A 26,052-nucleotide genomic window follows, 5' to 3' on the forward strand; every position below is an offset into this window, starting at 1 on the left:
ATGGATCGTGATGATCAGGAGTGGACTTTATGACATTTAGTAACAAGATGATCAATAACCCTTATTAATCTGAAAGTGGTTTATGAGGAAGAAAGTATTAGGGATTCCTAAAATTACTGCTAAGGAATATATGTGCTTTTTATTGAGGATAACAACACACGAAGCAAAAAGAGCTTCAATCTCATTGGTCAGTAATATATTTTTCCCACCAGGTCTTTTTTATCCATTTGGACCTACTCTTGATGATCTATGTCCGGTAGATGATGATGGGTCGTCACCACGGATAAATCTCTCTGTAACTCTTCCTCTGTTTGGAAAAAATTATTCATATCTTTATGTAAGTATATATGATAGAGACCATTGGTTGTCGGTGTGTATTGACCACATTTACAATAATTCTTAGTGTTCTTATAATGAATAGTTTTGTAGATTAGCCATGTAAACTCTTTCAGGACCAGATTTTTCAGGTTTTTACATTTCTGTTTTTCACTCTTCTTTATCCGCCGGACATTTCATTTTGATTTTTACAAATAGCAGAACCATAGGAGGGCTTGTTATCAGAAATTAAGCACAGTTCCATCATGTTTATAGGTGACAAAATGGATAGAAAATTGTCAATTTGAACATGTTTTCCATATTTTTTAGACTTTCTTTGACAATTCTTTCAGGCAGACACTTGAATCCTAGTTGGTCTGATTTCTTATACAATATACTGTAATACTGTAATGGGCAGACTGTAATAGAGGCTGCTGAATGACAGATCGGTGCCCTCTAATGATGCCAATAATGCGACGTCCATGTGCCCCGGTGCTGCTATTGGGTTCGACAACATCACCTCTACGCTTGACTGCCAGGATCGGTGCTAGCATCAATTGGAGCAGTTAGCAGCAGGCTTTAACATCTTAACATGCGACATAACTCTACATCATAGTGCCTTTAGGCACATATGAAGAGGACGCAAGGGGAGAGCCCTTGTCGTAAATATAGAGTGTATGTTGTATAATGCAACAAACAACCAGCACTAACACCTGTGATCAATGCTGGCACCAATCATCAATGTTAACCTGCTAAAGGAAATCTACCAACAAAATCAACAAAACCAGGGACACTCATAGATCCAGGGACTGTGACTGTGGTAATGCTCTTATATTTTATATCCATGGCCCTCTTCCTTCTAAAATCAACTTTTTTAATTATACAAATCAGTCAGTAGGGCTATTGGGGCGTTACCAGAGCCTCTCTCTTCTCTTTTATTACACGCTGTTACAAGGTCTCCCCATCTTTCCTCCTCCATCAGCACTTTCCTTTCCCTTTGCATGGGAGGCAAGAAATATTCCTGCACAGCTTAAAAGCCTGTGAAGCTACAGCAGTACTGTATTGCAGTATATTGTATCAGCCATCAGACTGCTTAAAGGACATGTAGTACCAGGATCGAGGACTGTAAACCAAGCACACTGACATGTAGATGTTTGCCCTGTCTGACAGGATCTGCTCTTCCTTAAACTTGTTATGATCTTGTTTTAAGGGGAAAAAAATGAGCATGAAGAGCTCCAGGCTCCATAGAACAATCCAGAACCCAGAATCCAGAGCCTCTCAGGCTCATTTGTATAATTTTAAATGCCTTTAAAAAAAAAACAGGACATAAGAAGCTAAAAGAAGAGCAGCTCCTGCCAGATGGGACACACAAGCATGTAAGTGTGCTTGGTGGTACAATCTCCTGTAAGGGTCAAGAATCTTTGGGGGCCTAAACAAAAAAAACTGAAATAAAAAAACAAACAAACTAAGGCTACATTCACACTACAGTATGGGGGACATATATACGGCCGACGTATATGCGGCAGATATACGTCCCCCATACACTTCTATGGGCTCACGGCCCTGTACGGGAGCGGTACGGTGCAGCACACGTGCGGCACCGTACCACTCCGCAGCCCGGGAAAAGATAGGACATGTCCTATCTTTCCCCGTAATACGGCCCCGTGCGCCATTACTTCCTATGGAGAGGGGCGGGGGTGAGCAGCGCTCACCTCCACCTCCTCTCACCGCGCTGCCGGCAGTGTGAATGTAGCCATAGTCAGTATCCTGCATCCTAAAATACTGGATCTATTGAAATATATAAATGAATATTTCTGGTGGTGAGTCCAGTGTTGGAAAATAATGGTAGCAATGCAGGCGTCAGTTCATCACACAAGAAATGACTCCCTACACACCCCCATAGACAAAATTATAAAAAAGTAATTGGGGCTCATTTACTAAGGGCCGCACTTTCGTTGGGTTTCCCGACTTTTTCCGTTTTGCGCTGAATTCCTCCAGGAATTTTAGCGCATGCGATCGGATTTTGGCGCCGGCTTTCACGCGACAGAAATTGACCGTCGGAAAACCCGACGGATTCAGAAAAACGAATTTAAAAAACGAAGTGTGTCGCAAAATCAATCACTTCCATGCAACGAGGAGAAGATGGTGAACTCCGGCGGACCTCGGCGCAGCAGCGACACCAGGTGGATATCGGGCGCACGACCTTAGTGAATCGCCGGAACCCCCGAATCCTCGCCGGAGAACGCGCCGCGCGATCGCGACAGGACCGGGTAAGTAAATGTGCTCCATTGGCCCCAGAATTCGATAAAATGTGGACATTTTTATTTGTACAAAAGATTTTCACGTATTTAAATGCTTTAAAACGTAATACACCCTATATAAATTTGGAATCTCTGTGATTGTAGCAACCAAACGAATAAATGAACATCGCTACAAGTGGAAAAAATAATTATTTAAATTACCTACATTGTAAGAGTCTCAGATCAGGGAATATTTAGGTAGTGGTTGGGAGGCAATGAAATAACAGATACAGAAGTTTTCCTTCCCTCTCTTCCAGTACTCGGCTTTCTGTATGAAAACTGAGGCTACAGTGGCCATATGTCAGGGCATTAATGTTGGGGATATTATAGTTACCCCTGATTTTGTGGGCTTCCTGCTAGGGGCCGGGCTGTGTTCAGGGATGTAAGTGTCAGCTGCAATCGGATACTACTCACTCAGACCCCTCTGTCCTCCTCACCCAGACCCCTCTGTCCTCCTCACCCAGACCCCTCTGTCCTCCTCAGCCAGACCCCTCTGTCCTCCTCACCCAGACCCCTCTGTTCTCCTCCTCCAGAACCCTTTGTCCTCCTCCAGACTCCTCTGTCCTCCTCCTCCAGACTCCTCTGTCCTCCTCACCCTTCTGTCCTCCACCTCCAGACACTTCTGTCCTGCTCCAGACTACCTCTGTCCTCCTCACCAAAACCCCTCTGTCCTCCTCACCCAGATCCCTCTGTCCTCCTCCACCAGACCCCACAGTCCTCCTTCTCTAGACCCCACTGTCCTCCTCCACCAGACTCCTCTGTCTTCCTCCTCCAGACACCTCTGTCCTCCTCCTCCAGACACCTCTGTCCTCCTCACCCAGACTGCTCCTCACCCAGACTCCTCTGTCCTCCTCACCCAGACTCCTCTGTCATCCTTCTCCTCCAGATTCCTCTATACTCCTCCTCCAAACTCCTCTGTCCTCCTCATTCTCCAGGCTTCTCTGTCCTCCTCCTCCAGAACCCTTTGTCCTCCTCAAGACCCCTCTGTCCTCCTCCTCCAGACCCATCTGTCCTAATCCTCCAGACCCCTCTGTCCTCCTACTCCAGACCCCTCTGTCCTCCTCCTCCAGACCCCTTCATCCTCCTCACCCAGACCCCTCTGTCCTCCACACCCAGACTACGTCTGTCCTCCTCACCAAAACCCCTCTGTCCTCACCAAAACCCCTCTGTCCTCCTCACCCAGACCCGTCTGTCCTCCTCACCCAGACCCGTCTGTCCTCCTCTCCAGACTACCTATGTCCTCCTCACCCAAACCCTTCTGTCCTTCTGACCCAGACCCCTCTGTCCTCCTCACCCAGACCCCTCTGTCCTCCTCCTCCAGACCCCTTTGTCCTCCTCCTCCAGACCCCTCTGTCCTCCTCCTCCAGACCCCACTGTCCTCCTCCTCCAGACCCCTCTGTCCTCCTCACCCAGACCCATCTGTCCCCCACACCCAGTCCCCTCTGTCCTCCCACCCAGACCCCTCTGTCCGCCTCACCCAGACCCCTCTGTCCTCCTCACCCAGACCCCGCTGTCTGTTACAACACTCAAGAAAAAGATGGGATGCGTACAAGGGACTAGACAATAAGACCAAAATATATTAATTCAGTAACAAAAACAAACATACACAGGACAACAAAGAATAAAAACACTTAAAAAATACACCCGGAGGATGTATATGACTGCCAGGGACAAGTGAGCCCTGAAATCCCTCCCACGTACTGACTAGTCCAAACAATTGTAAATGTACAGATCTATACAAATAAAGACACCAGGTATCCAAAATGCAGATTTAAGTATGAAAAGATGTAGCAAAGTGCTAAGTGCAAGGAGACCTGGTACTCAGAAAGCCTGCCTGTTAAAGAGTCCAATGCCCCTAATAGGGCCAATGCATAAGTATTACCAATCCAGACGAGGTGGACTCCAATTGAGCAGACAGGCAAGGTCAGACGGATAGGGATGTGGAGCAGACCCCACGCGTATCGTCACCTGACTGGTGAGGAAGTTTTTATTCTTTGTTGTCCTGTGTATATTTGTTTTTGTTATTGAATTAATAAATTTTGGTCTTATTGTCTAGTCCCTTGTACGCATCCCATCTTTTTCTTGAGTGTTGTAACATGTTAAATTCAGGGATGCGTGGACATCATTTATATTCACTACATCAGTAGTGCCTGCTCCACTTGTAGTTTCCAGAACCCTCTGTCCTCCTCATCCAGACTTCTCTGTGCTCCTGACCCAGACCCCTCTGTCCTCCTCACCCAGAACCCTCTGTCCTCCTCACCAAGACTTCTGTCCTCCTCCCACCTCTGTCCTCCTCCTCCACACCCATCTGTCCTCCTCCCTCAGACCCCTCTGTCCTTCTCCTCCAGACCCCTGTCCTTCTCCTCCAGACCCCTCTGTCCTTCTCCTCCAGACCCCTCTGTCCTTCTCCTCCAGACCCCTCTGTCCTTCTCCTCCAGACCCCTCTGTCCTTCTCCTCCAGACCCCTCTGTCCTTCTCCTCCAGACCCCTCTGTCCTTCTCCTCCAGACCCTAATGACCTCCTACTCCTCCAGACTCCTCTGTCCTCCTCCTCCAGACTCCTCTGTCCCCCTTCTCCAGACCCTTCTGCCATCCTCCTCCAGACACCACTGTCCTCCTCACCCGAACCCTCTGTCCTCCTCACCCAAACCCCTCTGTCCTCCTCCCCCAGACACCTCTGTCCTCCTCCCCCAGACTTCCCTGTCCTCCTCCTCCAGAACCCTCTGTCCTTCTGCTCCAAACTCCTCTGTCGTCCCGCTCCAGACTTCTCTGTCCTCCTGCTCCAGACACCTCTGTCCTCTCTCCAGGCCCCTCTGTCATTCTTTAGGCCTCTCTGTCATCACATCAGATGCTCTGTCCTCCTTCCAGGCCACGTCTTTCCTACTTTTAGGCTCCCCTGTTCTCTTCAAGGCCGCCATGTCCTCCTTTCAGGCCCCATCGTCCCCCAGGCTCCTCCAATCTACATACAGCCCAACTTTACTCCTTTCAGGGCCCTCTGTACTCTTCTAGACCCCTCTTTCCTCTTCGAGGCCCCTCTGTATTACATCCAGGCCACTTTGTCCTACATCCAGGCCTCAATGTGGTCATTGTAGGCCCTTCTGTCCTCCATCTAGGTCCCCCTGTTCACACTTTAGGCCAGGGGTGCACAACCTTTTCGGTCCAAGGGCCGCATTGTCATAATGTTACCCATCAGGGAGCCGCACTATTAAATCAAAACCGTTGATGCTCCAAAAACAACCTATGTACAAGAATATATCTACTATAATACTGCCCCCTATGTACAAGAATATAACTACTATAATACTGCCCCCTATGTACAGGAATATAACTACTATAATACTGCCCCCTATGTACAAGAATATAACTACTATAATACTGCCCCCTATTTACAAGAATATAACTACTATAATACTGCCCCCTATGTACAAGAATATAACTACTATAATACTGCCCCCTATGTACAAGAATATAACTACTATAATACTGCCCCCTATGTACAAGAATATAACTACTATAATACTGCCCCCTATGTACAAGAATATAACTACTATAATACTGCCCCCTATGTACAGGAATATAACTACTATAATACTGCCCCCTATGTACAAGAATATAACTACTATAATACTGCCCCCTATGTACAAGAATATAACTACTATAATACTGCCCCCTATTTACAAGAATATAACTACTATAATACTACCCCCTATGTACAAAAATATAACTACTATAATACTGCCTCCTATGTACAAGAATATAACTACTATAACATTGCACCCTATGTACAAGAATATAACTACTATAATACTGCCTCCTATGTACAAGAATATAACTACTATAATACTGCCCCCTATGTACAGGAATATAACTACTATAATACTGCCAGCTATGTACAAGAGTACAACTACTATAATACTGTCCCCTATGTACAAGAATATAACTACTATAATACTGCCCTCTATGTACAGGAATATAACTATCATAATACTGCCCCCTATGTACAAGACTATAACTAGTATAATACTGCCCCCTATGTACAAGAATATAACTACTATAATACTGCTCTCTATGTACAGGAATATAACTACTATAATACTGTCCCCTATGTACAAGAATATAACTACTATAATACTGCCCCCTATGTACAAGAATATAACTACTATAATACTGCCCCCTATGTACAAGAATATAACTACTATTATACTGCTCCCTATGTACAAGAATATAACTACTATAATACTGCTCCCTATGTACAGGAATATAACTACTATAATACTGCCCCCTATGTACAAGAATATAACTACTATAATACTGCCCCCTATGTACAGGAATATAACTACTATAATACTGCCTCCTATGTACAGGAATATAACTACTATAATACTGCTCCCTATGTACAGGAATATAACTACTATAATACTGCCTCCTATGTACAAGAATATAACCACTATAATACTAGCCCCTATGTACAGGAATATAACTACTATAATACTGCCCCCTATGTACAAGAATATAACTACTATAATACTGCCCCTATGTACAGAAATAAAACTACTATAATGCTGTCCCCAGGTTTAGTTTTCCTCCCTCTTACTGCACCCCCCTCCAGTGATGCTAGATGTCAAAGGAGCTGCCTTACTAGGTAGCTAAAAGAGGTGTGGTTTATCTTGCATATTTGCATATTTTCCCAGAATCCCCCTAGTAAAGTTTCAATGGCCAGAAGTCTCCACACGTCTACATGGCGGCCTTCATGGGCATTCTCCGTAAGGAGATCTCTTACTCCCCAACCCCTGTATAGAAAAGGCTCAGTCAGTGAATCCTCTCCGTATGACCCTGGATCAAGCGGTCAACATTATGTTGCATTGAACAGTCTAGAAGGGGTTAAAGTGATAGGACATTATGTTATATGTATCCATGGATCATAGAAGCTCAGTAGACCTCAGTGCTTTATGCATGGGGAGGTTGTGTAACATTACTGCTTTTGTATTCACAGGTGGATAACAATGGATTATTGTCATTCAGCGCCCCAATTTCATCATGGACACCACGACCGCTCCCAATATCATTTGATAATCCATTCCTAGCTGTTTTCTGGGCAGATGTGAACAACAGAATAGCTGGTAACATCTATTATCGGCAGAGCAGGGACACAGGACTTCTGGCTCGGGCAACATCGGACATTAGAAATTACACCCAGGATCAGAACTTCCAGGCCCAGTGGGTGTTTGTGGCTACGTGGGACCATGTTGCATTTCATGGATCAATCGGTAATAGGGTAAGATATATGATATGTAGCTTTAATAACTACTTCAAGCAAATCTTATATAAAGGGGTTTATCTTATAGAAGGGAAGAGCATGACCGGGATTCACTGGATTCACTTTGCTTTGCCATAATTCCTACCTGTAACTTTATGAGTAGGTGGCAGCTTCAGGCCCCTCTTGATATTCTCTTCCTCTGTCCTAAATGTTTATAGTCTTAATAAAATTGGAGAAATCTGTGACATCAAAATGAGGCTTATACATCTTTTCTATTACCTTTCAGTTAAACCACATTACAAAATCGACAATTTCCATTGTCTTCATAGCACAAAGCTTAGTTATTTGAAAAAATGGGATGAGAGATAGCTTATAATTGTGGTATGTGTAAGGCTCATCCACAAAGTTTTCTGACACACAAAATAATGGGGCAGATTTACTTACCCGGTCCATTCGCGATCCAGCGGCGCGTTCTCTGCATCTCTCCGACGTCCACCAGGTGTCGCTGCTGCGCTGAATGCACTGGAGTTCACCAAGCCGGGCCGAGTGCAGGTAAGTGCGTGTCGCGAGCGACACTTTTTTCTTTTAAATGCGGCGGTTTCTCCGAATCCGTCGGGTTTTTCGCTCGGCCACGCTCCATGATTTCCGTTGCGTTCATGCCGGCGCCGATGCGCCACAATCCGATTGGGTGCGCCAAAAACCCGGGGCAATTCAAGGAAAATCGGCACAAATCGGAAATATTCGGGTAACACGTCGGGAAAACGTGAATCGGGCCCTTAGTAAATGACCCCAAATGTATGTATGAATGTATATGACACAGAGGTCATTTTTTCTGTTTTGTTCCTTCAACCCCTTTAAAATTAAGAGAGATTTTATATATAGTATATACTGTATTAATTTTTGTTTTTTTTTAAATCCTTTCTCCTTTTTAGGTGAACACATTTCAGGCCGTGCTGATCACAGATGGAAATTCTACTTATACTCTATATAACTATGCGGACATCCAGTGGACGAGCGGCACAGACGATGGGGGCAACAGTAATACAGGACTTGGTGGAATCCCAGCACTGGTAATATTATAGGGAATGTTACTATTATATACATATAGTGTGAATCCCACAATTTATTCTACTGAAATATCATAATCTATCATACAGTAACAAAATATACTAACTTATTATTTACTATGGGAACAGTCTGGACTTTATTTAGGAGTAAAGGGGGAACCATTCTATAGTAGGCAGAAATCAATTTACTTACACTTAAAGGGATTGTCCACTTTCAACAAATATTTGATATGGTTTGTGTAAGGAAAAGCTATTTTCCAATATACTTTCTGTATCAATTCCTTACAGTTTTCTAGATCTCTGCTTGCTGTCCTGCTATAGAAAGCTTTATGTTTACTTCCAGTGGATAGAAATCTGTCCATGTGATGTGATGGACATAAAGGTGCACAAGCCGTTATTATCAGAAAGCTCCTATTACTCTCTGTGCGTGTTCATCACATCACATGGACAGATATCTATCCACTGGAAGTATACAAAGAAGCTACCTATGGCAGGACAGCAAGCAGAGATCTAGAAAACACTGAGAAATTGATACAGAAAGTACATTGGATAACTTTTCCTTACACAAACCAAATCAAATATTTGCTGAAAGTGGAAACCCCTTTAGTAAATTATTGATACTTATGTTTCTATCATATAATACACTAATTAAATACATGTAAGTTTTTAAATATGATGAAAAGTTCAAGCAGTATGAACACTGTGTTCTGAATTACATACAAATCCAACTTAAAAACAATCCTACAGAACCTACCTTGTATGTTACTGTATTGTATGGGGACTGCCTGTACACATTTCTCTTTCCATTTCAAAAGGCCACAATTAGTGATGAGAGAATCCGATCCGGCGTGCAAGGGGTGATGCACATGTTCCCCACTGATTTAATTAATAATTTAATGAACCAGAACTTCTGACATTGCGCTTCTTTCATAGAATAAGTGGGAAAGGGAAGAGAAAGGTGAAGATACAGTTCCTAACACGATGGCCCAAATATATAAAAAGTGGTGGTTCCGACACATTGGGGCAAATTTACTAAGTGTCCGTGGACTGCATTTCCGTCGGGTTTCCGCAATTGACTGGGGGTTTTGGCGCACGTGATCGGATTTTGGCGCATCGGCGCCGGCTTTCATGCGATACAGATAGGTGGGGCAGGCCGTCGGACAACCCGACTGATTCAGACAAACCACGGGATTTAAAATTCAAATTGTGTCGCAAGATTAACAACTCAAATACACCGCGAAGATGGTGAACTCCGGCGGACCTGAGCGGGGAAGCGGCACATGCAGGATCTCGGGCGCATAATCTTGTTGAATCGCACCGGACTTCATCCTCATCGGATAGTCCGGATCGGTGATCGCGCAGGATCAGGTAAGTAAATGTGCCCTGTTATGTCATAGTGTCAGATGCTTTTATTTATTCAGGTCAGTATTCAGAATGTGACACACTTGCACCAATTTTTAATGCTGTTAAGACTGCTGTTTGATGCACCTCAGTAATAAATGTAACTATGAGCACACACTACCACACTATTAAGTGCCCCTGAAAAGTGGCAGACAAAATGCAACCAAGACATAACAAATAGAAGTGAAAGCTCCAAAAACACTTTTTTATATGCAAAATGTGGTCGGGAAACTGGTACAGACACAATAATATATCTGCTCTGAGCTATGGGTAGGTGCGGCCTTCATATGGACCTCAGTATCACCATGACTCCAATCAGTGAGGGGACGGGCACCAAGAATTTAGGGTGTGGTAACATAAAACAGAGGAAGGATCTGAAAAAAACAAGTCACATAATATTTCTGGAAGAACCAAATCTAATACACGACTTTAACATTTCTGTATCACTGTTTTTCTTCAGTTTGTGTTATAAGTTAGTTTATCATTTTAATGTTGAGGAATGAACTTTTATTATTCTTTATCATTCAGGCTGGGTATAACAATGCTGATGGCAGCAGCTACTACACAATCCCCGGCTCCATGACACCGGCCATGATCAATATTTCCTCCACCAGTAACGTCAACTTTACCGGACGCTGGTTTTTCAAAGTGGATAAACCAATAAATGTCTCACAAAGTGAGTCCAACCGGTTCTTGACCTCATGAATCATTTTAAGACATGAGAATGTAACGTTCTAATACATGACTCCCACACAAAGATTTACTGTCAGCCGCCACCTCATCTATGACACCAGATCCAAGTGACAGATCTCTGAGTATATCTCATCCAGGGGAGTTGCTAGGGTCACAAAAGATCTTGGACACGGGCCCCAATGCATATACCCTCACTTTATAATCTCCCCTCACACAGCATTATACCCCAGATTCTGGTTAATATGTCCCAATTATGGCCATTACTGACTATGACGACCTTCTGGTTCCATTGATCTTTGGAAATTTTGGGAGGCCAATCCACCACCAATCCAATATAGAAAGGATTGTACTTATTTTTAAACATATACATTACTTTGTTGTCTTTATTTTTCAGGTACAAGCACAGCGTCCCCAGTGTCTACCACCAATGTGACTACTCGATCACCTACTGTGACAAGTCTTTCGTCATATACCAGTAATTCTACACAACCAACAATAATGTTAATCTCTAACACAACTACTCAAGTATCATCATCAGGTACATCATCTGGCAGCACAGTTTCCTATAACTTGGGTAATTGCTTTGCTTTATAGTAGATTGATGGGTCTGATCCAATGACTCTTGGATGCCCTACATGATCATGTGACTCAGTGACATTTTATCTTCTCTATTTACACAAAGGTTGTCTTAGTATTTCTTAACAATTGCCACGAAGATGGAAGTATTACAGCTCACAAATAACACAAGAATACGGATCATGATGATCAGGAATGGACTTTCTCACCTTTAGTAACAAGATGATCAATAACCCTTATTAAGCTGAAAGGGGTTTATGAGCAAGAAAGTATTAGGGTTTCCTAACATCACTCCTTAGGAATATATGTGCTATTATTGAGGATAACAACACCTGAAGCAAAAAGAGCTTCAATCTCATTGGTCAGTAATATATTTTTCCCACCAGATCTCCTCTATCCATATGGATCGGCTCTTGATGCTCTATGTCCAGTATCTGATGATGGGTCGTCACCACGTATAGATCTCTCTGTAACTCTTCCTCTGTTTGGACGAAATAATTCATATCTTTATGTGAGTATATATGATATAGAGCCTCGGTTATAGGTGTGTATTCACCACATTTATTATAATTCGTAGGAGGTCATTTACTAAGGGCCCGATTCACGTTTTCCCAACATGTTACCCGAATATTTCCGATTTGCGCCGATTTTCCCTGAATTGCCACGGGATTTTGGTGCACACTATCAGATTGTGGCGCATCGGCGTTGGCATGCACGTGACGGAAATCGGGGGGACGAAAACCCAACGGATTCGGAAAAACCTCCGCATTTAAAAGAAAAAATTGGTCGCACGATCCCTTACTTACATGCCCCAGGAAGAGATCAGTCAACTCCGACGCAACTTGGCGGACCTCGGCGCAGCAGCGACACCTGGTGGACATCGGGCGCAGGACCTTCATGAATCGCCGGAAGACCCGAACGCTCGTCAGAGAAGCTGCCGCTGGAGCGCGAATGGACCGGGTAAGTAAATGTGCCCCATTGTGTTCTTATAATGAACAGTTTTCTAGATCAGCCATGTAAACTCTTTTAGGACCAGGTTTTGCCAGGTTTTTTAATTTCTGATTTTCATTCTCCTTTGTCCACTTGACATTTCATTTAGATTTTTACTGATAGCAGAACCATAGGAGGGCTTGTTATCAGAAATTTAACACAGTTCCATCATTTTCTTATGTGTTTATTTTTAAAAATGTCATTGTATGGTCCCATAGATGCATAAAAAAGGATAAAGTTTTGCATTTAAAATCTATTGCATGAAGGAGTTAAAGTGGCAGGACATTATGTTATACGTATCCATGGATCATAGAAGCTCAGTAGACCTCTGTGCGTTATGCAGGTGGAGGTTGTGTAACATTACTGCTTTTGTATTTACAGGTGGATAACAATGGATTATTGTCATTCAAAGATCCGATTTCATCATGGACACCACGACCGCTCCCAATATCTCTTTATAACCCATTCCTAGCTGTTTTCTGGGCAGACGTTGACAACACAAAAGCGGGTAACATCTATTACCGGCAGAGCAGGGACACAGGACTTCTGGCTCGGGCAACATCGGACATTAGAAATTATACCCAGAATCAGAACTTCCAGGCCCAGTGGGTGTTTGTGGCTACGTGGGACCGTGTTGCATATAGTGGATCAACAAGTAATAGGGTAAGACATATGATATGTAGCTTTAATAACTACTTCAACCAAATCTTATATAAAGGGGTTTACCTTATAGAAGGGAAGAGCATGACCGGGATTCTCTGTGCTGTGACATAACTCATACCTGTAACTTTATGAGTAGGTGGCAGCTTCAGGCCCCTCTTGATATTCTCTCCAATGTTTATAATCTTCATAAAATTGGAAAAATCTGTGACATCAAAATGAGGCTTATACATGTTTTCTATTACCTTTCAGTTAAACCATATTACAAAATAGACAATTTCCATTGTCTTCATAGCACAAAGCTTAGTTATTGGAAAAAAATGGGATCTGAGAGATATCTAATAATTGTGGTATGTGTAAGGCTCAGCCACGAAATTTAGTGGCACAAAAAAATAACAATAAAAAAAAACAATAAATGTGTGTGTGTATATATATATACAGGAGGTCCCCTACTTAAGAACACTCGACTTACATATGACCCCTAGTTACAAACGGACCTCTGGATGTTGGTAATTTACTGTACTTTAGCCTTAGGTTACAATAATCAGCTGTAACAGATATCACAGGTGTCTGTAATGAAGCTTTAGTGTTAATTCTGCTTCTTATGACAACCCAACATTTTTAAAATCCAATTGTCACAGAGACCAAAAAAGTTCTGGCTGGGATTACAATGATAAAATATACAGTTCCGACTTACATACAAATTCAACTTAAGAACAAACCTACAGACCCTATCTTGTATGTAACCCGGGGACTGCCTGTATATGCCATAGAGGTCTGTTGTTTCAATCCCTTTAAAAGTATGACAGATTTTATATGTAGTATACTGTATTACTATACAGTTAATAGGATTTAACATTTTTTGAGTAATAATCTGCAACTTACTTTTCTGTTTTTTTAATGATTTTTTTTCATTTTAGGTGAATACATTTCAGGCCGTGCTGATCACAGATGGAAATTCAACTTATACTCTATATAACTATGCGGACATCCAGTGGACGGTCGGGATAGAAATTAATGGAACTCCAGCACTGGTAATATTATAGGGAAATGTTACTATTATAAACATATAGGGGCAGATTTACTTACCCGGCCCATTCGCTATCTAGCGGCGCCTTCTCTGCGGTGGATTCGGGTCCGGCCGGGATTCACTAAGGCAGTTCCTCCGACGTCCACCACGTACAGTCACAAAATATACTAACTTATTATTTACTATGGGAACCGGACAGTCTGGACTTTATTAACCCCTTAAGGACGCAGGGTTTTTTCGCTCATTTCTCGCTCTCCACCTTCAAAAATCCATAACTTTTTCATTTTTACGTGTACAGACCTGTGTGAGGGCTTATTTTGTGCGTAACAAATTTTACTTTCCTGTAATGTTATTTATTTTAACATGCCGTGTACTGCGAAGCTGAAAAAAAATTCCAAATGTGGAAAAATTGAAAAAAAAACGCACGTTCTTGTGGGCTCAGTTTTTACGACTTTGACTGTGCACTCAAAATAACACCTCAGATTTATTCTTTGGTTCGGTGCGATCGCGGTGATACCAAATTTATATAGGTTTTATTGTGTTTTAATACATTTTCAAAAATTAAACGAATGTGTACAAAAAAGAAAAAAATTTTTTTGCCATCTTCTGAAGCTAATAACTTTTTCATACTTTGGTGCACGGAGCTGGGGGAGGTGTCATTTTTTGCGAAATGAGCCAACGTTTTCATTGCTACCATTTTGAGGTCTGTGCGACATATTTTTATTCCATTTTTTATGTGATGTAAAAATGTTTAAAAATCGCATTTCGGACATTTGGGCGCCATTTCCCCCCTCGGAGGTCACCGCCTGCCGTAACCGTTTTTATACTTTAATAGATCGGGCATTTTGGGACGCGGCGATACCTAATGTGTCTGTGATTTTTACTGTTTATTATGTTTTATATCAGTTCTAGGGAAAGGGGGGTGATTTGAATTTTTAATATTTTATAAATTTTTTTTCTTCACTATTTTTTAGACCATCTAGGGTTAATGTACCCTAGATGGTCTAAAAAATAGTGAAGAAAAAAAATTTACTACCATATACTGCAATAGTCCTGTATAATACTTCTGCAATACTACCATATACTGCAATACTCCTGTATAATACTTCTGTATCGCAGTATATGGCATTTCTGCTCACTATACATTACAATGAGCCACAGGCTCATTGTAATGGATATGCAGAAGCCATGTATCCTCGGGTCAAACGAAGACCCGAGGCTACCATGGCAACCGATCGCCGCCCCCCGATGACGTTTGGGGGCGCGGCGATCGTAACAAAGATGGCGGCGCCCGTCTTTTAAATGCCGCCGGCGACTTTGCCGGCGGCAACGGAGGGGTTAATAGCCGCGATCGGTGCAAGCACCGACCGCGGTTATTAGCGGTGGGGGTTTTCTGCAATATGCAAAAACCCCCACCTTTGTATGAAGAGGACTCAGCCCATGAGCCCTCTTCATACACTCCTTATACCTCTGCGCCGTAGAGCTACGGTGCAGAGCGTTAAGGGGTTAAGGAGTAAAGTGGGGACCATATTTTAGTAGGCAAAAATCAATTTACTTACACTTAATAAATTATTGATACTTGAAACACTTATTAAATACATGTAAGTTCTTAATTATGATGATAAGTTCAAGCAGTATGAACACTGTTGCAGCCCACTGAATGGAGGGCATGGCCTACAAACACTCTTAAAAATTGATGAGTCATTGGTTATTGGCGGCCTCTTAGTAAGTCAGACATGCAACCATGTGGGTGGATAAGGGATCTGTGTGGGTCCATTTGACACCCCTTCCTGCTCACTTGACATGGACTTACAGATGATCCTAGTTAAAACAGATCTCTGCACCCGCTGTGACCTCCGGTGATGCTCTCTGGATGCTGATAATTTACTGATCTTTAGCTGCACGAAGCTTTATTGTTTCCATGACCAGCCAAAATTCTGAAAATATACTTGTCATGAAAAAAATACTTTATTTGGAGTAACAGTTAGAGTGTATGCCGGTTCTGACTTACATACAAATCCAACTTAAGAATAAACCTACAGAACCTACGTTGTATGTGACTGGGGACTGCCTGTACACATAAAACTGGCGCAGACACAATAATCTATCTGGGTGATGTGTCAGCGGTGGTTAGGGGTGGCCTTCATATGGACATCTCACTGACTCTAATCAGTGAGGGGACGGGCACCAAGAATTGAGGATGTGATAACATAGAACAGAAGAAGGTTCTGACAAAAACAAATCACATAACTTAACTTAAGTTATGACTTTAGTTAACTTAGAACTTAATCTAATACACAACTTTAACAAACATTTTTGTATCATCGGTTTTTTTTTTTCAGTTTGTGTTATAAGTTATATTAGTTTATCATTTTAATGTTGAGGGATGAATTTCTATTATTTTTTTTATCATAAACTAAAACCTATTGTGTGTTTTTCAGGCTGGGTATAACAATGCTGACGGCAGCAGCTACTACACAATCCCCGGCTCCATGACACCGGCCATGATCAATATTTCCTCCACCAGTAATGTCAACTTTACCGGACGCTGGTTTTTTAAAGTCGATAATCCACCAAACATCTCACAAAGTGAGTCCAATCTTTTTTTGATAGTATTTCATTTTATGAAAATAACTAATGAGTAACTTTTCTCCATAGGAAAATTTGATATATGACTACTGTACAAAGTTTAACCTTAACAGCTGACTGTGATAATCTTCTGATGTGTTATCCATGGCCTCCTTCCATCTAAAATCAACTTTTAATATTATGGTAATTAGCCTGACAGGCTATGGGGTTGGTTCCCAGAGCCCCTCTGTTCGGTAGCGTAACAGGTTGTTACACTGTCTCCCTCTTCCCCTTCTCCCGCATCACTTCCTTCATCCCTCTCACTGCAGCACAGGGATTTTCACCAACAGCAAAAGGGAAAGTGCTATTTAAACACTGTAATCTGCAACATGAGGGGCTCTGGGAACTGCCCAAGAAGCATTTCAGGCTTATTAGCATAATTTTAAAAGTTGATTTTAGAAAGAAGGATGTTATGGATAACAAAAATAAGTTTTAATACTCCCTGAGAGTATTTACACACACTTAATGATAATTGTTGTACCAGCAAGTGTCTGAACTATATTGTATAAGTACCAACTAGTAAAAGTGATGTTTTAAACATATCCCTTTTTGACGATTCTCTGTAAGGGCACAGCATTATTCTTAACTGCTGGTGATCTTGTAGCTAGTATCTGTGATACAATATAATTATAGCATGTAATAGTAGTCATAATTTATTCTACTTTTGTTTATGCTAAAATATCAATTCAGTCAACCCTTCGATTATAGGCACTGAGTAAGTCACTTCTTAGATCCCATACTTTTCTCTGGTATTTAACAGGCCCACCTGAGCACCAGATGATCCTATAGTGGTTCCAGATTCTAACCCAGATCTAAAACTCAAAAGCCACACAGAAAACAACCCATTTAGGGTATCTCCGAGTCCTTTGCCTAAGCATGGTGGATCTCCAGAATAAATTCTCTTGTGGGCCCAAGGAACCCCCCACACCACACCTTATGCTTTACACATGCGTCCAGCGCATATACTAGTGGCGCACCTCTAATAAAGGCGCACTGGAGTATAAGGCGCAGGATCAAATGCAGTACCTAAAAATGACCAGCAGGTGGCAGACCTGTGCACAGTTCAAGCCAGCTACACTTCCCGGGAAACTTGTCTTCAGTGTGTCAGAGAGCTCCGATCTCAGAGGTATGGGCGGCTGGGGGTTAATGCAGGGTGATGCAGCAGGGGTTAAGCGGTCTCCCTCTGCCCCTCCTTCCCTCCTCAGCCAGGGTGTTATTCCTGTGGGGTTCCCTGTGGCTGCTTCTCTTTCCCCTGTTACAGGGCTGTCAGGTATGGGGGATTTCTTACTGATGATGATGATTGCCTCGTGGTGGGCACTATGGCAGCTCCGGTCTCTCCGTGCTAGGGGAGGGCAGGATGGGCACAATGTTAGTTGTGGTGCCAGGGCACTTCAGGAGCTAGGGACCCTGTATACTGTGTGGGAAGGTGCAGGAAATTTCTGGGGATGGAGCTATTACACACTGGTAAATGTACAGTACATCTTGTCTGTAGTACATTTCTGTATAAGTTCATATATAAGGCGCACTGGCCTATAAGGCGCACCTTTGATTTCTGAGAAAATTAAAGGATTTTTGGTGCGCCTTATAGGCCGAAAAATATAGTACTCCCTAAGAGGGCACTTTGGGTTTCAAACCATTAGATAGTTAACTCTTTAATTACATGGCCAGAAAAGTCTTTAGTGACTGGGCATTTTATCAAATTTTTGTACTCGGTAAGGTCTGTGTTCAACTTGCAGTTCCATTAAGTAGTAATAATGGAACCGTTGTTCTCATGATAATTGGGGTCACATTGTAACAACCCAGAGAATATCCCAGGTACGTTTTGGCCTAAGCTAGATTGTACCCCAGTATATTTTGCCTGTGCTAGATTATACCCTGGGTGTATTTTGGCTTAGGCCATTTTATACCCTTATCAGTAGAATTGTAATGTACAGAAGAATTACTTGATTTTTTTTTTACCATTTATTGGGGATTCAGCTCTGATAAGTAAAGCGAGAAACTGAAGTGACTAAAATTTGATAACTCCACACACTGAACTATCACTGTTAGGCCGTGTATCCAAATTGAGATTTTGTGATGCAGTTTTATAAGCAGGTGTGGATCCTAAGGAATAATAACATATAATAGGAAGACGCTACTTCTCCTCTTATTTTTACTCCACTCCTTGTTGGGACATCAAAAACCGCAGTGAATGCAGCCTCAATAGGGTGCACCAGTGGATAAAACATAAGGCACATTTTCCCATCTGGTCATACACATGTGATATCATTCATACATTTCTTCAATTATATGTGAATATAATTTCCCATAAATGTTACCGCTTTTCCCTTTAAAAGAAGATCATTGTTTTTGGATACGACCGTTTACGTAAACGTGCTGTAAACATTTTATTCACATTGGATTTAAGTAAAGTTTAAATCAATGAAACGTTAACAGTGGAAACTCAAACCATGAACATCACCTCTCGTTGCATTCAAATTGCGGTTACGCACACGTGGTATAAATGTAATGATAGGTCAATGTCAGTGTAATGTAATTGCAACGTGTGTACACAGCCTGTAGCTGTAACTGTGTTGCAAATCAATGCAAAGTAAGTGCAGTCTTGGAGCCATTGGAATACACTATAGGAGCAAATAAGGAGATTAGAACTTTGATTATAGGGTCAAGGAAAGATAAATTGCTGCCATATGTTTTTACATGGTAATTTTCTTCTCTATTATAGCAATGACTACTCCGTCATCTATTGCTACAGGTTTCTTCTCTACAAAACCAACCACAATGGTGACACCATCCACCTCTAACACGACCAGTCAACAATCATCGAGTACAGCATCTAACATCACTGTTTCCTTTAACTCTACTTATCCTAAAAATGGTAAGTACAGGGTAATGACATATTGGGGCAGATTTACTTACCCGGTCCATTCACGATCCAGCGGCGCGTTCTCTGCGGAGGATTCGGAATCGGCCGGGATTCACTAAGGCAGTTCCTCCGCCGTCCACCAGGTGTCGCTGCTGCGCTGAAGTTCATCGGAACGCACTGAACTTCACCGTCCTCCGCTGGGTGCAGGTAATCGCATGTCGAGCGACACTTTTTTTTTTAAAATGCGGCAGTTTTTCCGAATCCGTCTTGTTTTTTTACGGCCACGCCCCCCGATTTCCGTCACGTGCATGCCAGCGCCGTTGCGCCACAATCTGATCGCGTGCGCCAAAATCACGGGCAATTAAGGGAAAATCGGCACAAATCGGAAATACAGGCGGTCCCCTACTTAAGAACACTCGACTTACATACGACCCCTAGTTACAAACGGACCTCTGGATATTGGTAATTACTGTACTTTAGTCCTAGGCTACAATGATCAGCTGTAACAGTTATCACAGGCGTCTGTAATGAAGCTTTAGTGTTAATATTGATTCTTATGACAACCCAACATTTTTAAAATCCAATTGTCTCAGAGACCGAAAAAGTTCTGGCTGGGATTACAATGATAAAATATACAGTTCTGACTTACATACAAATTCAACTTAAGAACAAACCTACAGACCCTATCTTGTATGTAACCCGGGGACTGCCTGTATTCAGGTAACACATCTGGAAAACGCAAATGGGGCCCTTAGTCAATGAATCCCAATTTGTTACTTTATTAGAAATGTGAACTCTGGAAATTGTATACTCATACATTTTTACTGTTAATTTGATTATTTTAGAGACATCTCAAAACGTGACAACCACAGTGGAACCTCATACAAGTGGCCAATCTACAATACAACATTCTCTGTTACTGGTTTTATTATATAGCACATACAACATACTGTATGACCTTTATTATTTGATTTAATGATTTTTTTTTGCTTTTACAATGTTATTGCTGCTTTATAATTAATGGCCACTATAAGTAAAGCGTGTTCTAAATTTCTAAAGATTTTCTAAAAGTGTAAATCTAATGACTTTTTTTCTTAACTCCTGCAGGATGGGCCATATTTTATCCTTTAAAGCCATGTGATATTATATTTTTATATTTAGCTTTTAATTTTTTGATTCCCATAGTCAATTAAATACATGACATTTGCAAGATGATTAATATTTTTATGGCATCATTTTCGGGTACTATTAGAGATCATTTTTTTAAGAATGTAACTCTATACAAGTTTATTTTTAGCAGTCATATTATTTAATAAAATTAATCTTGAGTACATACAAATGATTGATTATCATTTATTTTTAAAGGAGTGTAAATTAAATTAAAGGCAGTTATTGAACATAATGGATTTATCTTGTTATAAAACGTATAAACTTCCCGATCATTTCCTCCTCTTGTCGTCTTTTTTCCCATGATATTTGACTCTTTGTGGTTCTTTTACTTATTTCCTTCTATTTTTTCTTTTTACATGTCTTTCTTCTCCACTTGGAAGAAGGGAGGGAGGTGCAGGGGTGTGCATAATTAGCAGCCTGGAGCATTGGACATCTTGTCCCCGCGCTCCGGCATGATAATTATTACTTTCTTTTCTAGTTGATTCCGGTGTGTCAAGACTAGCTATGGACAGCGCTAGGATCAAGATGAGGAGTGGAGGTAAATATTTGTCTTTTTGTTTTTTAACCACTGGGCGCACCAGGACGTTATAGTACGTCCCCGGGGCTAGGTACTTAGCGCACGGGGACGTTCTACAGCGTCCTGCTTCTGGCACCGGCTCACGAACGGCACCAGAAGCAGCGGCTGTCAGCTGTCTATCACAGCTTACAGCCTGCGCTAACACCCGCGATCGGAGCCAGCATGACCGCGGCGTGTAAGGGTGTTTGCGCTGTGGATCGGATCCCCTTTGCCGCTTACCGGGGGATCCGATCCACTTCTGGGCAGCTCCGAGGACTGGCATGTGCCCCGGAGCTGCCCGGTCTCAAACTGTCTGAGCATGCGCCTGCACTGCCAGACAGATTACACTGCTCTACAATAAAATAGTATTGTAGAGCAGTGTATTGAACTTGAACCAGTGATCAGAGCATCACTGGTTCAAGTTCAAGTATGTATAAGTAAAAAAAAGTCAAAAACACTAAAGTTATTACATTAGAATAAATAAAAAATAAATACATTAGAATATAAGCCCCTAAAATGTCACTTTCCTATAAAAACACTTAATAAAGTATAAAAAACACAAAAAAACCTGCATATTTGGTATTGCCGCGTCCGTAACAATCTGTATAATAAAACAGAATCGTTACTGGACCCGCACGGTACACGCCGTAGAAAAAAAAACGCAAAAACGTTCCGAAAAAAGATCATCTTAATTAATACCCTATAAAATATGCTCTAAAAAGTGATTTAAAAATGTTATGCACTCCAAAATAAGCCCACTAAAAAGAACAACTCTTCTCGCAAAAATTAAGCCCCTAACTAGATTTGTCAGCCGAAAAAAAAAGTTATGCATATGAAAAGATGGTGATGCTAAAATGAACAAGATTTTCTCCAAATTGGTTTTTATTCAGTACAATTGAATAAAATACACAAAACCCCCCCATATTTGGTATCCCTGCGTCCGTAACAATCTGCATAATAAAACAGAATTGTTATTAGATTTGCAAACCCCGTAAAAAAAAAACCCAAAAAAGCTAAAAAAATGATAATTTTCAATTAATACCCTATAAAAAATGCTCTAAAAAGTGATTTAAAAAATGTTATGCACTCTAAAATAAGACCACTAAAAAGAACAATCCTTCTTGCAAAAAAATAAGCCCTTTGTGAGGCGAAAAATAAAAAATATACTATTTTTATGGTATGGTAAATGGCCAAAAAAAAAAAACATAAAAATCTTCCTAAAAAGTGATGATTTTCATTTCCTCCACCAACAAAGAGTTAATAAAATCTCACCAATTAGCCTATAGATTCCCCAAAATTACGTACCAGAAAAGTGCATCTCATGTGGCAAAAGAAATAAGCCCCTATAGGTGCACATTAAAAAAAGGAAAAAAATTATAGCCTGTACAATGTGACATAGCAAATCTGATCTGGATGGCGCCTCCTTCCCTTCTATGCCCGGCCGTGCGCCCATACAGCAGGTTACCACCACATATAGAGTATCCGTGTACTCGGGAGAGATTGGGTAACAAACTTTGTGGAGCCTTTATTCATTTAATCCATTGTAAATAGAGATGAGCGAACACTAAAATGCTCGGGTACTCGTTATTCGAGACGAACTTTTCCCGATGCTCGAGTGCTCATCTAGAATAACGAACCCCATTGAAGTCAATGGGAGACTCGAGCATTTTTCAAGGGGACCAAGGCTCTGCACAGGGAAGCTTGGCCAAACACCTGGGAACCTCAGAAAAGGATGGAAACACCACGGAAATGGACAGGAAACAGCAGGGGCAGCATGCATGGATGCCTCTGAGGCTGCCTAATCGCACCATTATGCCAAAATTATGGGCAACAGCATGGCCATGACAGAGTGACAGAATGAAGCTAGATAGCATCTAAAACATCCAATAATTGACCCTGACACTATAGGGGACGGCATGCAGAGGCAGCGGCAGCAGGCTAGAGAGTGTCATGGCGACATACCCTAAATGGACTCAGGCTTCAAACCAATGGGTGGCAGAGAGGAACCAAAGGAGGTGAGCAAGAAGCGCTCAAATAATATCGGTACATGATAAAAGTTTGCCAGTATATTTTGTGGATTACACAGCAGGGTGGCGACAAAGTTAACATGGAAGCCATGAAAACAACCCAAAATTCTGCCTGACACAGCTCGTTTGATAAGGGGACCATGTATGGAGGCAGTGAACTAGTAGTAGATTAAAGGTGCTGCAGTTAAAACTATGTTAGTTGGATCTTGGCATGGAGCTGGCGCTCCGCTGCCAGGCGAGCTTTCGCCAATCCAAGCCCCTGTCTATAGGCTACTCCCCAAACAGCACTTCTAAGAACCTTTTGTATAAGATCAAGTGTAGTAGCGTTCTTATAAGTTTAGGATATGGCGGGTGAGGGGAATGTAAACAGATGCGCAAGAAGCGCTGAAATAATATCCCTAAATGGTAAAAGTTTGCAAGTATATTTTGTGGATTACACAGCAGGGTGGCGACAAAGTTAACAACTTTGATGTGGAATGCCCTGTAATAGCTCTTGGGCGGTGTGCCTTTTATCGCCTAGGCTCAGCAGTTTCAGCACCGCCTGCTGTCGCTTAGCGACGGCACTGCTGCTGTGCCTAGAGCTACCGACTGATGGCGCCATGCCCACGGATGGTAATTCGGAGGAGGAGGAGGTGGAGGAGGGGTGGGAGGAGGTATAGTAGGCCTTTGAGACCTGGACCGAGGTAGGCCCCGCAATTCTCTGCGTCGGCAGTATATGACCAGCCCCAGGGTCAGACTCGGTCCCAGCCTGCACCAAGTTAAGTGTAGTAGCGTTCTTATAAGTTTGGGATATGGCGGGTGAGGGGAATGTAAACAGATGCGCAAGAAGCGCATGATGCGCATGGAGCTGGCGTTCCGCTGCCAGGCGAGCTTTCGCCAATCCAAGCCCCTGTCTCTAGGCTACTCCCCAAACAGCACTTCTAAGAACCTTTTGTATAAGATCAAGTGTAGTAGCGTTCTTATAAGTTTAGGATATGCCGGGTGAGGGGAATGTAAACAGATGCGCAAGAAGCGCTGAAATAATATCCCTAAATGGTAAAAGTTTGCCAGTATATTTTGTGGATAACACAGCAGGGTGGCGACAAAGTTAACAACTTTGATGTGGAATCCATGAAAACAACCCAAATTTCTGCCTGACACACCTCGTTTGATAAAGGGACGATGTATGGAGGCAGCTATATGGACGACTTTTGGAGGTAGCAATGGAGACAACGTGTGGAGGCTGCTATGGAGACAATTTAATTTGGATAGTGCCTGTATGTGGCAGTCCCAAACATTTTTCAAACCAGAGGAGCAGGTAGGTGGCCCTCCAGTAAAATGGGATAGATTGAGTGCCTGTATGTGGCAGTCCCAAAAATGTTTCAAACCAGAGGAGCAGGTAGGTGGCCCTCCAGTAAAATGGAATAGATTGAGTGCCTGTATGTGGCAGTCCCAAAAATTCTTCAAACCAGAGGAGCAGGTAGGTGGCCCTCCAGTAAAATGGAATAGATTGAGTGCCTGTATGTGGCAGTCCCAAAAATTGTTCAAACCAGAGGAGCAGGTAGGTGGCCCTGCAGTAAAATGGAATAGATTGAGTGCCTGTATGTGGCAGTCCCAAAAATTGTTCAAACCAGAGGAGCAGGTAGGTGGCCCTGCAGTAAAATGGAATAGATTGAGTGCCTGTATGTGGCAGTCCCAAAAATGTTTCAAACCAGAGGAGCAGGTAGGTGGCCCTCCAGTAAAATGGAATAGATTGAGTGCCTGTATGTGGCAGTCCCAAAAATTGTTCAAACCAGAGGAGCAGGTAGGTGGCCCTGCAGTAAAATGGAATAGATTGAGTGCCTGTATGTGGCAGTCCCAAAAATGTTTCAAACCAGAGGAGCAGGTAGGTGGCCCTCCAGTAAAATGGAATAGATTGAGTGCCTGTATGTGGCAGTCCCAAAAATTGTTCAAACCAGAGGAGCAGGTAGGTGGCCCTGCAGTAAAATGGAATAGATTGAGTGCCTGTATGTGGCAGTCCCAAAAATGTTTCAAACCAGAGGAGCAGGTAGGTGGCCCTCCAGTAAAATGGAATAGATTGAGTGCCTGTATGTGGCAGTCCCAAACATTTTTCAAACCAGAGGAGCAGGTAGGTGGCCCTCCAGTAAAATGGGATAGATTGAGTGCCTGTATGTGGCAGTCCCAAAAATGTTTCAAACCAGAGGAGCAGGTAGGTGGCCCTCCAGTAAAATGGAATAGATTGAGTGCCTGTATGTGGCAGTCCCAAAAATTGTTCAAACCAGAGGAGCAGGTAGGTGGCCCTGCAGTAAAATGGAATAGATTGAGTGCCTGTATGTGGCAGTCCCAAAAATGTTTCAAACCAGAGGAGCAGGTAGGTGGCCCTCCAGTAAAATGGAATAGATTGAGTGCCTGTATGTGGCAGTCCCAAAAATTGTTCAAACCAGAGGAGCAGGTAGGTGGCCCTGCAGTAAAATGGAATAGATTGAGTGCCTGTATGTGGCAGTCCCAAAAATGTTTCAAACCAGAGGAGCAGGTAGGTGG

At 42.4% G+C, this 26,052-nt stretch overlaps 1 protein-coding gene and 1 long non-coding RNA gene across 2 annotated transcripts; both read left to right on the forward strand.

Annotated features, from left to right (window-relative positions):
* The first annotated feature begins 212 nt into the window (after positions 1-212).
* LOC140065530 (uncharacterized) lies at positions 213-8,923 on the forward strand. The gene is made up of 3 exons (XR_011847943.1): positions 213-337; positions 7,608-7,889; positions 8,804-8,923. It is a non-coding gene; the product is annotated as an uncharacterized lncRNA (long non-coding RNA).
* Positions 8,924-10,918: 1,995 nt separating this feature from the next.
* On the forward strand, positions 10,919-20,912 carry LOC140065865 (sushi, nidogen and EGF-like domain-containing protein 1). The gene is made up of 7 exons (XM_072113424.1): positions 10,919-11,015; positions 11,995-12,119; positions 12,980-13,261; positions 14,179-14,292; positions 16,730-16,877; positions 19,639-19,791; positions 20,625-20,912. The coding sequence occupies exons 1-7, from the start codon at positions 10,919-10,921 to the stop codon at positions 20,753-20,755; spliced, it is 1,050 nt and encodes a 349-aa protein (XP_071969525.1). The 3' UTR covers positions 20,756-20,912.
* The last annotated feature ends 5,140 nt before the right edge of the window (positions 20,913-26,052 follow it).

The sequence above is a fragment of the Engystomops pustulosus genome, chromosome 6, assembly GCF_040894005.1.
Source record: "Engystomops pustulosus chromosome 6, aEngPut4.maternal, whole genome shotgun sequence".
In the NCBI taxonomy this organism is placed as follows: Eukaryota; Metazoa; Chordata; class Amphibia; order Anura; family Leptodactylidae; genus Engystomops; species Engystomops pustulosus.

Excerpts from the sequence above, each read along its gene's own strand:
- LOC140065865 (XM_072113424.1), top strand. The coding sequence starts at position 10,919 with ATGACACCGGCCATGATCAATATTTCCTCCACCAGTAACGTCAACTTT. Across the intron at positions 11,016-11,994 it reads ACCAATAAATGTCTCACAAA|ATCTCCTCTATCCATATGGA; the intron begins GTGAGTCCAACC and ends TTTTCCCACCAG. Across the intron at positions 19,792-20,624 it reads CTCTACTTATCCTAAAAATG|AGACATCTCAAAACGTGACA; the intron begins GTAAGTACAGGG and ends TGATTATTTTAG.